This window comes from Oryza glaberrima, chromosome 1 (genome assembly GCF_000147395.1).
Source record: "Oryza glaberrima chromosome 1, OglaRS2, whole genome shotgun sequence".
Lineage (NCBI taxonomy): Eukaryota > Viridiplantae > Streptophyta > Magnoliopsida > Poales > Poaceae > Oryza > Oryza glaberrima.
Window position 1 is genome coordinate 20,558,920 of NC_068326.1, and position 13,281 is coordinate 20,572,200.

The 13,281-nt window shown below is 41.0% G+C and overlaps 1 protein-coding gene across 2 annotated transcripts; it reads left to right on the forward strand.

Moving 5' to 3' along the window:
• The first annotated feature begins 8,518 nt into the window (after nucleotides 1-8,518).
• LOC127781465 (protein ALTERED PHOSPHATE STARVATION RESPONSE 1-like) lies at nucleotides 8,519-13,234 on the forward strand. 2 transcript variants are annotated; one of them, XM_052308430.1, is made up of 6 exons: nucleotides 8,519-8,997; nucleotides 9,139-10,411; nucleotides 10,686-10,864; nucleotides 11,128-11,351; nucleotides 11,951-12,281; nucleotides 12,500-13,234. In XM_052308430.1, exons 2-6 carry the CDS (start codon nucleotides 9,487-9,489, stop codon nucleotides 12,902-12,904), a joined length of 2,064 nt encoding a protein of 687 aa, XP_052164390.1. In that variant the 5' UTR covers nucleotides 8,519-8,997; nucleotides 9,139-9,486; the 3' UTR covers nucleotides 12,905-13,234. The 2 variants fall into 2 exon arrangements, with proteins under 2 accessions (XP_052164390.1, XP_052164382.1); XM_052308422.1 differs by having other exon boundaries at nucleotides 8,520-8,997; nucleotides 10,680-10,864.
• The last annotated feature ends 47 nt before the right edge of the window (nucleotides 13,235-13,281 follow it).

Sequence of the window (13,281 nt, forward strand, 5' to 3'; positions counted from 1 at the left end):
GTGGGCCCACCAACTTTTTCCTCTCTCTCCCCACCAGCCGCACCATCCCTGCCCGTGCCCTCCCTCCTTTTGCCGCACCGCCCTTCCTCCCGATTCGCTCGTGCCTGCCGCCACCACGGGGAAGGAAGCTCGCCGTCGCCGTCGCTTCGTTGCCACCGGCAAGATGGGAGACCAGCAGCGGGATGATCACCTCCGGCTCCGGGTCGGCGCCACGGGTCAGGTTGCAGAGGTTGAGCGGGAGCATCACCGACATCGCCGAGGCGGGGTGGTTCCGCCCGCCGCCGGCGAGCTTGGGGAGCTCGCAAGCGACCTTGCCTGTCCTGCTGCAACGGCGGCGCCTATGCTAGCCAAGCACCAGTAGGAGGTGAAGCAGCTGCTTAGGGAGCAACAGTAGATCGGAACCCCATGCCGGGCCGATGCGAAGGCGAGGAGGAGAAGGGAGGGCTCGTCGGGTGGCCGGCCGGTGGTGGTGGTGGTGATGCGCGGATGAGGAGGAGAGGCCGGCTGGTGCAGCGAGCGGACCGGAGGGGGCGGTGCCTCGCCGCGCGCGGCCACTGCCGCCCGCCGCCGCCGCGCGCCTCCTCCGGATCCCGCTACGTCGTGGCTGCTGAGGTCACCCTCCTCTCCTCCTCCGGCGACTATCGAGGAGGACGAGGCCGACGAGGAGTGGATCTGTCGTTGCCATCGCCCTCTTGTCCACCGGAGAGGATAAAGAGGGGTGTGGGGAAAATGGAGAAGTACGAGGAAGAAGAAGGGCTGTAGAGGCTGACACGTGTGTCCCACTGTTATAGAGTCAGAATAGAGAGGGTAAATGGAGAAACTGTTGGAGTAAACAACGTGTTTGACTTGCTAAATTAGATGGAGAGTTGGCCAAATAGACATTTGAAGAGTTGGATTTGGAGAGACTGTTGGAGATGCTCTAAGGTAGTGAAGGCGCTGAGGAAACTGCACTCATGGCACTCATGGCAGCTAGATTCTGATCTCCATGTGCTGCTGCTGATGTACATACAAGACTGGATGGAAAATCTGTGCATAGCTCCATCGTCAATCAGCACTACCAGGTGAGATGTTGAAGGTGCTATTTGGTGTTTTAGGCTTAACTAAACGGCCACACAAGAACACAGATTTTGTAACCTCCTGGTTCTACTGGTTCAATTTTTCCATGTTTAGTTGGATACTACTCCCTCCGTCCCATAATATAAGGAATTTTGGGTGGTTGTGACATATTCTATCCAGATTTATTGTATTAGGATGTATCATATTTACCAAAAATTTCTTATATTATGGGGCGGAGGGAGTACTCGGTAGGAGGAAATAGAGTAATTGTCAGTAGTTGCAAATCATACGTGCTTTGTCTGAAACCTTTTAGACACAGGTTCAGTTAGGCTGCAGCATAGTGCATCAAGATACTCCGAGCATATATGCCATTGTTCTGGAGTGAGCTAGTTTGGCATCAAAGAGAAAATGAGTGTAATTACGCATGCAATTCATGTAACGCAACTGATCGATTATTCTCAGCTGTGTGATCATGGGAAAAAGAAAGTGTATCATTGTATTTCGTCGCTGTGTATGCTTTACCAGGACATCGGACAAAAGTAATGTTCTCTTGCAAACGAGACTTTCAATAAATTAAGGCATTGTCTAGCCGACATGGGCTCCACTGCTCCAGATGCCCACTAAAGCCTCCCGACGGAACAGAGGACAAATGAAAGAAACAGAGGAATGGCATCTAAGAATTACTAATAGATCAGTAAGATCACAGGTGATTCTTACGCTTCTTTATTAGCAGATTAAGAAAAAAACAATTATACATCGATACTGCTTTTTTTCCCCTAAACTTTAATGCCGGAGGCACAATTATTAACAGCCTCTTCTAAGAGGTACCGTATAATTGTCCATAGTGACGGGCATGAGTCACTCCAAGAAAGTAGTATTAATAAAATAAACTAAATACGTAGTATTTATTAAAAATTTTATTTTAGTTGATTTTTCTCAATTAGAATAAGACATTGCTCTTTTCACTTATTCACCAGATTATTTGCTCTACCCTTCAAAAAAATATATTTTTCAAAGAAATTTCTTACAGTTTATTGTTTAAATCACTTGTTTTAATATACTATTTGTTAAGCTTATTTCTTAAATTATTTAATTAGCTCTATAATAAAATAGATGATATGTGACAAATAATTTACTTAATGATTAAACGAGTAAATTTCAGAAAAAAAACCTGTATTTTATAGTCAAAACTTTATTTAAAAAACTAGGCATTAAATTGGTGGCACATTACCATAATACTCTTAAAGTTTTATAAAACCAACCATTCTACTGTTGAGTGCCATTTTTTGTAAATTTTAAAACATAGAGTATGATTATTATTTTTTAATTGAGTTCTTCACTTAAGGTTCTGATCGAGCAAGACTACCTTCTGAAATTTACTATCGTTTAAATGAAACCAGCGTGAGTTAGCGAGTAGAAATACCCACATAGTGACCCACCCCAAATTCCTAATTGCTGTCATTTCTCTCTCATATAATTCTCCTTGAGCTTGTCTCTGGCATCCAAGGTCTAGGGCCCCTTCTTTTAAGAAGAGAAAAGAGGCAAGCCTGAGCTGGCTCTTCTTAATGAGTTGCTCGCAGTCACATGCTCCATGGGTGGCGCCGTGCAGGCAGGCAGCAGGGAGAAGAAGGTGATTGTGTCCTCAGGCGGCCCAAGAAGGATCCACCACCGAATACACCGCCATCATTCTCGGCCGAACATGCCATCATTTCTGGATCCAACCGCTACGAGTTGGCCGCCAGATTTACGCTCCCTGCCACGTACTCCGTTGTCCCGAAAAATATGTTCACATTAGTTGACTTTGGATGTATCACATCTTATTTTAGATCGAGTTATTTTGGAACGAATAGAGTAAAGATACCCAATACGATGTACACGGTACATGCATACACGGCTCATTATCTGTGAAGCCACACGGGAATCAGTCGCTCCAGTGCCTTTGTCCAAGATGGAGCTATTAGATCAAATCAAAGAAAGAAAAAAGAAGGATGGAGCTAGGGTAGATATTTTCCTTTTTTCTTTTACGTAAGACAGAACAAATGCACCTATGAAGCTTACACGCACACAAACACTCTTAACCGCATACACCTCATTGTCAACTTCTCAACAGGGACGTTATCTTTCACCCAAAAAAATCAGTTAGATGCTTAACCACGAACATCTCACTAGTAATAAATACATCGTCTATCACTAAAAAAAATAATTAACTCATATATAAGTACATCGTCTATCACTAAAAAAAAATAATTAACTCATATATAAGTACATCGTTTGCTATTAAAAAAATAATTAGTAATAAATATGAGTATTTATGTCAATCGTAGGACTTAAACATGAGTGAACAAGTTCCATAAAAAAAACTTAACTAGCTAAGCTATTCTTAATTCAAATTAAACTAATTAATAATGTGTTATAAAAAATATTTAAATTGGAATTGAAAATTTAGAGAAAATTTTATTGTTTGAAAGTAATTTTTGTGATAAATGCACTGGTGCCATTTGCAACAATTCTTTACAAAGTTTCTCTCTCTCTCTGTCTCTCTCTTTTTCATAGCAACTACTTCCTTCGTTTCATATTATAAGACTTTCTAGCATTCCTACATTCATATAGATGTTAATAAATCAAGGCACACATATATGTCTAGTTTCATTAACATATATCTAGATTTATATATATATATATATATATATATATATTATATATATATGTTAATGAATCTAGACTAGGAATGAAAACGGAGCGGATACGGACGGATAATGCTCATACCGTATTCGTTTTCATATTTTTTACCGGATACGGAAACAAATACGGATAGCTCGAATACGGAAACAAATACAGATTATCTCGAATACGAATAAAAATCAAATATGACCGAACACGAATACGGAAACAAATTTTTCTCGGAACACCAAAACCAACTTAACTTCTAATAGAAACAAATATCAACGTATATAGTTAGCTCACTTTATATTAAATGTAGTATACTTTATAAATATTTTTAAAAATTTAAATAATATGAATAGTGTGGACTAGTGTTAACAGATAAACCACTATTAAAATCTAAAAAGTATATTGAAGGTCATAGAGATATAAAAAATGGGGTATGTCTCATGGCTTCTGCGGATATCCGAATTATTATCCGTATCCGACGGAAACCCCGATACCATATTCGTATTCGTATTCAGGAGAAAATATCCGTATTCGTATCCGTATCCGAACTATCCGATCCGAAAGGTATCTGTATTCGTTTTTCGCCGAAGCAGATGGAAACTATCTGCTCCATTTTCATCCCTAATCTAGACATATATGTGACATATATGTGTGCTTAGATTCATTAACATTTATATAAATATGAGCAATGCTAGAAAGTCTTATAACCTGAAACGGAGGTAGTAGTTGAAAACAGATATAATAATTGTCTAGAACATCGAACATAAGTATGTTCCATTAATAATGCTTAAAAATCTCACCGTCATGAAATTTGACCATTTATTCCTACTACTATTTGTTTAGGTGGGCACATTTTGCAATTATTTAGCATTAATTAGACATCTTTTTATTGACATAATACCAACTCAGAATGAGACAATCAGATCTGAGTGATGTCACATCGAAGGATAGTGTTAATCTGTTAATTAGTTATGAGATTTTTTAAATCTTAAAGAAAAGCTCATGACGAACAATCTTAATATCCGATGGGTTTTGGAACATTAACGGCAGTTTTTGAAGAACGCATTTTTAGCGAAGAGTTTTGTAGGGTTTGAAATGGAGAATGTTTTATTTTTAATAGATGATTGTGATACTGTGAAATTATTTTGAATTATTCAATACATAAGGATTTTAGATGAAATTTAACATGGACCTAACCTCCTTTTTTTTTCGTGAACACGCAAAAGCATTGTACGTCAATATATTAGAAGAAAAAAATTTTATTACACGACACAATCAGCTAGATTAGCTTATGCCAAGAAAAGAGAAAAAAAAACACAACCAAAAAAAAGAAGAGACTACTACGATGACTTAAACACAACTCCAATCAGCTGGGGTTAGGGGGAGGGGCACAGAGCCACACTAACCTTGTAGAAATTTTCTTTTGGTTTATTTTTCTCCTTAAATTATCGTCCTATTTGGTGGTCTATTCAAATCATTTATGTGTTTTGTTTCGTTTCGTTTCATAACCCTATGCTTTGCAAATGTCATATGTATAAGAATCACCTTTTTTCCGTTTATGTGTTTTAGCATACCTATTACTCACGTTAAAAGAAGCCATTTAATAGCTTCGGCCAGCACTGTGTCAATACCCTAAAGAACTAGCGAGTCAACGGGCCGGCCAATTTGGATCGTTACCCTACCAATTTTTTGGTAGTGCCAAAATCTAGACAAGTTTTGGCACTACCAAATATTTGATAAGTTAAGATTGTTTTTATCATATTTGGTTTGCTACCAACATAGAGTCAAAATGTGAAATTGTAGTAAAGAATGTTCTAGATAATGCCAAATCTAGACTAAGTATTACCAATGAATGGGCTTCAATCCAAATCAAACACAAGTACTATTCAATTACCAAAATATTGGTAGGGTATGTTTTTAGTAGCAATCCAAATTGCCCCAACACTTCTCTTTTTTTACTTCGTATCATGTTTAGGTGTATCTGCCGTCAGTGTGTTTGGGAAACTGTTAGTGCCACCCACAAGTAGGGGTGGGCATTCGGTCTAACCGAAAATTTTGGTCTCGGTCTTTCGGTCTTTTCGATCTTTGAAAAGTGAAGACCGAATTTCAGTAGAAAAATGTCAGGACTGACAAATTCGATCTCGGTTTTTTCGGTCTCGGTCTCGGTCCTGACCGAAATTCAACAATATTTTCATATATGCAAAGAAACAATGGAAATTTTCAACACAAAAATCACAAAAAAAATCCGTAAGCACTTATGAGTAAAGACTCTTAATAGGTTGCATGCCTATAAGAAGTAGGATATGAAAATTAGAGTTTAATCCTATTAAACATAGTGGATTGTATGTTGCATTTAGACATTTTTTGGTAATTCGGTCTTTTCGGTCTATTCGGTTACCCGAGGAGACTAACCGAATTGACCGAACAAAATTCGGTCTTTCACTACCTAGGACCGAATTGATGACCGAATTTCTCGGTCTCGGTCTTTTCGGTCTCGGTCTCGGTCTTTTCGGTTCGGTCTTTCGGTTCGGTCTTTTTCTGCCCACCCCTACCCACAAGCTAACCCAAACTTGTGCTACAACCTTTTCTAGAAGTTACTAGTACACTTTGTTGTTAAGTCGTTGCAAATTAACCAATTAGTATTGACTAGCTAGTTAAGAGGATGGATGGTTCTACTAGGTGCACGCTACTCTGTCGTATGCAACACTCTTTGATTTTTTTTTACATATGTATAAGTACGCTAATTATTAAAAATATCATTACATCCATAAACAAAGAAAGCTTACCAACCCAATTATAAAAAGTAGGTTGAACAGAAAAATAGATTTGGCATGTTGAGAAAGAATCCAATGAACTTTGTTGGAACATGCCAATACGTGCAAGCCACAGAAGATAAGTACAACGTGTCGTACAATTGTGAGATCCTATTTATGTTTTTTAATTAAGAATGTACTTTATATTCTAAGTGCATTATTGTTTTTAAACTACATATTTTCTATCCACACAAATCAATAATACATAAGAGCATATAACAAATGAATAAATGAGGTGGCTCTAACATCCATTTTGCTGACGCGGAGATATGAAAGGGAGGAGAGGGGCTGCAATACCTCTTTTTGAAGAAGAGATTTGGCCATTGTTCTCTAACAAAATTGTGAAGCTTATATTAGTTTTCTTTGCTCGTATAAAAGACCATTATTATAGGTAAGTGTTATTTTGACTGTTATTTTAAATATGATGCGAGATTTCCAATAACGAGAATACATGGACCAATAATATCCCTCCTCTCAAAGTTCTTATGAATCAACAACACCATCATTTGCTTTTTAGCTTATCAGCATATTTAAAATTTGAATATTAAATTTAGAGCTGATTTTAAAGTTTTTTTTTGTTGTAGTTAGTCTTCCAACATTAGTTCTCAAATCAACAAGATACCATATATTCTTTTAATTTTTTATGATTTATCAATTTATGCCAAGTGCCCCTAAAACCCAGTATTCGAAGGTGTCTATAGTAGTAAGCCGTACATGTGTTTATAAACATGAGTGTCTGCGCGTATGTGAGTGATTTTGTTTGTGCTGTGTTTTTTTCTAAAAAAAAATAGCAAAACACCTATGCTTTGGTATAGGTAAAATAAATTATATTATAATGTCATAGAAAAAATATATTTTTTTACCAAATATGTTAGTATACTTGTTTGCTTATTTAAATATAGGAAAAAGTACGAATTACCCCCCCCCCCTCCCGAATTATCGCGGTCGACCGAATTACCCCCTAAACCATAAAACCGGATATTCTTCACCCCCAACTATGCAAACCGGACGAATTACCCCCTCGACCCAATCCGCGATGGTTTTGGTCTACGTGGCATACGCATGGCAGTCCAGTCAGCATTTTATTTTTTTTAAATAGTGGGACCCACATGTCATACCCCTCTATCTCTCTTCCTAATGTCTCTCTTTCTCTCTCTCTTATGGGCGGAGGCACGCACGGTGGCGCGCGGCGTGAGACGAGGAGGGGAACCGGACGACAGCGTGAGGCCGCGGCGGCGGCCGGCGCCACGACGGCGAGCGCCGCCCAACCTGATGCTCAGGACGACGTCCTCAGACGCGAAACTCAAGCCGTCATGGCGGCCGAGGGGAACATCAGATTGGGTGGCGCTCGCCGTTGTGGCGCCGGCCGCCGCCGCGGGCGAGGACCGCCGCCGCGGCCTCACGATGTCGTCCGGTTCCCCTCCTCGTCTCACGCCGCGCGCCGCCGTGCGTGCCTCTGCCCATGAGAGAGAGAAAGAGAGACATTAGGAAGAGAGATAGAGGGTATGACATGTGGGTCCCACCATTTAAAAAAATAAAATGTTGTCTGGACTGTCACGCGTACGCCACGTAGACCAAAACTGCCGCGGATTGGGTCGAGGGGCGTAATTCGTCCGGTTTGCATAGTTGGGGGTGAAGAATATCCGGTTTTATGGTTCAGGGGGTAATTCGCTCGACCGTGATAGTTCGAGGGGAGTAATTCGTACTTTTTCCTTAAATATATGGTAATCACTTGTTTGAAATAAATGCCTTACTATTCCATAGTATAAAAAATATCATAGGCTGATTTGTAAAAACTGAAATAATGTGTGTCACTGTGCTTGTGTTTTTTTGAAGGAGTACAGAAAAAGAAAAGCACTGGGGGGGACAACCAGCGTGCACGTAACAAAAACCAAGCACAAGCAGGCGAGGGAAGGGAAGGAAGGGGGAGGGGGAAAGTAGGAAGGGAAGAGGACAAGTGGAGAGGAGTTTCGGTGGCAGTGGAAAGTGGCAGTTCTGACCACATTCCCTACACCACCACCATCCTCAACCTCAATCCCCATCCATTCCATTCCATCCTGCACGAGTTCTCCACTGGAGTGGAGATCCGTACTATACTTTTTTTATTATTACCACCTGCCCGCAAAACCAAATCCCCGCACCTTCCTCTTTCCCCTTCTTTCTCCTCCCAAAACCGCTCTCTTTCTTCTCCCAATTGCCCACCTACCGGAAGAGAGGAAGAGAGAGAGAGAGAGAGAGAGAGAGAGAGATGGGTTCTTGCGGATTGAGGAGGGTCAGATGATGCCATTACCAATTTAACATCTTCTGCATCTTTTTTTTGCCTTTCTTGGCATATTCTTCTCTTCTGGATGTGTAGATCCTTCTTTCCCCAGTCCTGCTTAGCTTTCAAGCAGACCAACAGGTCCGAGATTGGTGACCTGGGAGCGGTTTCTTGAGGTGTGGTGCCGTTCTGGGTAAGGTAAGGCAACGAGGCGCCCCACCTCGCGCTTCTCTTGAAGAATCTGTGGCTCTTTTCTTTTTTTGGGTTCATGTCCGCTTCTTGTTTGTTGTATTGCCTCGCTCGCTGTAGCTGATATCTTGATACCTCTCGTTTTTTTAGATCGACTCTGTTGCCCTGCAAGAATTCGATGCAGGAGTAAGGGCGGCGGCAGTATGTAATTTGGTGGGCGGTTGTTGGAGAAGAGGAGCAATTTTGCCCATCGGTTTCTTGGGTGCAAATTGAGGGCAAATTTCGGTGAATTTCGTCGGAAATTGAGGAAGCCCGTTTGGGCAATCGGTCCTGTCCATGTCCCATGCCTAGAAGCTGGGGCATTTTGGGTGTGAATTGTGACGAATTCCAGCCAATTTGGGTTGGGCCAGGAAAGTACCCTTTGGGGGTTTCAGTTTGTGGTGTGATCTGCAATCTTTCCAAGATTGGTGGGGAGTTCTTTGTGTGTGCTGGTGGCAAATGGGTTGCACACACTCCAAGGTGGAGGATGAGGAGGCCGTCAGGAGGTGCAAGGATAGGAGGAAGCTGATGAAGCAGCTAGTGCGGCGCCGAGTTGAGCTTGCGGCTGCACAAACCGCCTACCTGCAGTCACTCCGAAACACAGGAGCCACACTTCGACAATTCGCTGAGGTGGAGTCTGCATTGTCACAGCAGCCCCCTGCAGGTATTGCAGTGCATCCATCACCACCACCACCTCCACCTCCACCTCCACCTCCACCGCCACCACCGGTGCCAGTACCTCCTGCATACTCAGTGACATCCTCAGTGCCACCGTACTCGATGACATCCTCATTGCCACCCTCACCACGCCCTCCACCATCGCTACCGTTTAGTCCAATAGTGATAAGGAGGAAAAAGAGAGACGGTGAACTCGATGAGGATGATTCTACGGACGACGACGACGACACTGACAGCTGCTCGACTCCTCTACCACCTCCCCCGCCACCGGGGGTTGAGTGGGAGTACTTGGAACCTTTTGCAATGCGTCCCTTAAATTTTCCATCTTCATTGGCTGATAGGATTGATAAAGAAGCGGCCTCACAGGTGACCATGGATGATGATAACTGGGTGGAGACTAACACAGAATTTGATGGATATGACGATGAAAGTGTGTCTGGTAATGTTGAAGGCATTGTGAGCAGTGTCCAGTTGAATCAAGCCAAGAGTAGGGCTCTAGGTGATGACAATTCATCAATGGTTAGCTGGGTGACAAAGGACTCAGACACTTCAGCGATGGCCTGGAGGAGTAAGAAGTCGCTGGCAGGAATTGCCAAGGAGATTGATGAATACTTCTTGAAAGCAGCGGCGAGTGGGAGTGACATCGTCATACTTTTGGACTCTTCTGGTGGGCAGCCAGATCCCTCAGAGTTAGAGGCAAACAGAGGTATTATATACAGTATCTTGTCTCTGTTTAGTGTTTGCCATCATTTTAATATTTCTTAATGCTACTATTTTATAATTCCAACTCCTGGAAACACATATATAGATATAAAGCTACATCCATGGGAAATGAAATGATTGGTTGTACTAAACTTTTCAAGATCATGAACATTCTATTCTTTACTCTATTACAGTAAAGTTAAGTACGAAAGGACAAGAAAAGTGTTTATTCGCAAGCAATCACTTCCAGAGAATAACATTTGTTGTCCTAGGTGCAGGAAAAAATTCCAAATCCGCCAAGGTTTTTTCCACAATTTCTTGGAGCTGGTCATTCAAATCTGCGCAAGCTAATAGACAATCCTCAATGCATTCAAGTGATGCCTCTGGATATGGTTACCATGGCAAAACACTAGAGAAACTTTATGAAGAGGAGCAAAAACTCTACAAGTTAGTCAAGGTGAATTACAGAAGCCCTAGTTTTTGCATTTCTTTACAATACGTTACACAATGCAATCATGTAGCCATGCAGGAGATAATAGCTTATATGGTAGATTTCAGGTTTCTTAATTATCCGGGAGTTGTTTCTTGAGCAGAGAAGTTTGTAATCCATTAACAGGATACCTTAGTACCTGATGAAGAAATGCCTACAAATTACCACATTTTACTACCCAAAACTCAAAAAGTCTATATGTTGTTGATTATTATCATCCTATGTTGCAGGATGAAGAATTTGCAAGGCTCCAGTACAGAAAGAACACCTCGTTGCTACAAAGACTAGAATCAGGTGACCATGATAAATTGCATGCAGAGAAAGTGCGAGATAATATAGAGGAATTGCAAGCTCGGATAATCTCTTTGGAGGAAGCTGTTGGTTTGACATGTTTGTCCATATCAAAGCTCAGAGATGAGGAGTTATATCCTCAGATTATTGAATTATCTGCAGGGTGAGCTTCAAACTTTAGTTACCTAAGTTCTAGGCTGTTATATTACATTTATGTGCATGGTATCTGATTTCAGTTCATAATATGAATTAGCGTTTTAGAGTAATGCATTTCAAATTTCATTCCCCGATGTAGCTGATAGTTTCATTCAGAGCTCCCAATTATAATTTTTAAGCTAATTGGTGTTGTCTTACATTCTGAAGCCCATGACAATTGGCCTATGGAAATAATTAGTACTACTAAGTGCCCTAGTTATGATGTGCAACATCATTGTGGTAGCACGTATCTCTTCAATTATTTTTGTGGCTTAGTTATTTTCAGATTGTTCACTGGGTTATTAAAACAGATTATCTGTTCCACGCTTCTAAAATACATTTTCTCAAAAAACTTTCTTCTACTGCATTGCTATTTGTGAAGTTTATCTATCAAAACATTTAGTTTATCCCTATAATCAAGTAGATAATCCGCTCAATAATATGTTTCAAACTGAGCCAGTGCTATGGCTACAATGATATCTTGCTAATACTGAAAATATTCCTTGTTATGATGCTATTTTGTTCTATGATATATCTTCTCACGTTTCCTTGCTTCTTCTGTTCTAGGCTTGTGCATATGTGGAGAAACATGTATGAGTGCCATCAGGTTCAGAACCACATTGCCCAGCAAGCCAATCTTCTAGGCAATTTACCAGGGAATGAACCAACAACTGACACTCATTGTCAGGCAACATCTCAGCTGGAAGTTGAAGTTTCTGCATGGCATAGTTCATTCTGCAATCTCATCACCTTACAGCGTGACTACGTAACCATCCTTAACCAGTGGATTAAACTCACTGATTGCCTGCCTGATAACGATGGCTTTATGAAAAGTTCGTCAGGAATTCGTAGTCTCTGTGCAGAACTCCAGCGAGCTCTTACAGGATTACCTGAGAAGGTAGAGTAAAACCAACTTATTTTATTAGTTTAACATTGTGTGTTATCCGGTGAAATCAAGCTTGTAGGAACTTTTGCTTAAGAATATGCCACTTTTCTAAATAAAGATGTTCCCAGTATATTGTACTCATGTGCCAGAATTTGAGCTCTATCATAATCATTCACTTCGATTGCCTTCTTCGTGGTTTTTTTTCTTCTAAATGTTCTGTTTATAAACAGGTAGCTGCAGAAGCAATAAAGACTTTTCTGTCAGTTATACACACTATAGTTGTACAGCAGACTGAGGAGCGTCAACTGAAGAAAAAGTCCGACCAAATCGAGAGCAAGTTCCATACCCAGTTAGAGAAACACAGCAACAATGCAACCCAAAATTCGGGCCAGCCTACACTTGCAAAGCTGGACACGTTCAAAAAGCAGGTTGAAGAGGAGAAGGCTAGGTATCTGAACTCCGTGAGGACTAGTCGAGCCATGACACTGAACAATCTTCAGACGAGCCTTCCAAATGTGTTCCATGCTCTGATGGGGTTTTCAGGAGTATGCGTGCAGGCGTTCGAAGGTATCAGTAGATGCAGTGAGATTGTCGCCAGCCACTCGGGAGCAGTTTCACCTGCCATTTCTTCGTGACTGCATCCGGCATGGTTCGTTGTGATTGTTCATTGTAAGTAGGCAAAGAAACTGGTTCTACGTGAATACACTTCTCTTCCAAAACTTAAAAAGGGAAAGAATTTAGCGACGATTTTAAGTCAGTACAGGCATAGTAGTCTTTTGAATAGATCAACATAGTCTCGATTTGGGAAGAGGTGGATGTCTGATTCATGTGTAGCTAGATACTTGAACAGTTGAACAGTAGTCTGTTGCTGCATGTTCTCAACTTCTCAATTCTCATTATATGATGCTATTTTCTATTTCTCAACAATACAGTTCCAATATCAGAGTACTGAATGTCAAGTCTCACATGACAAATGCTTTTATTCATTGCTTGGTTGTTATTTTTTTGACGT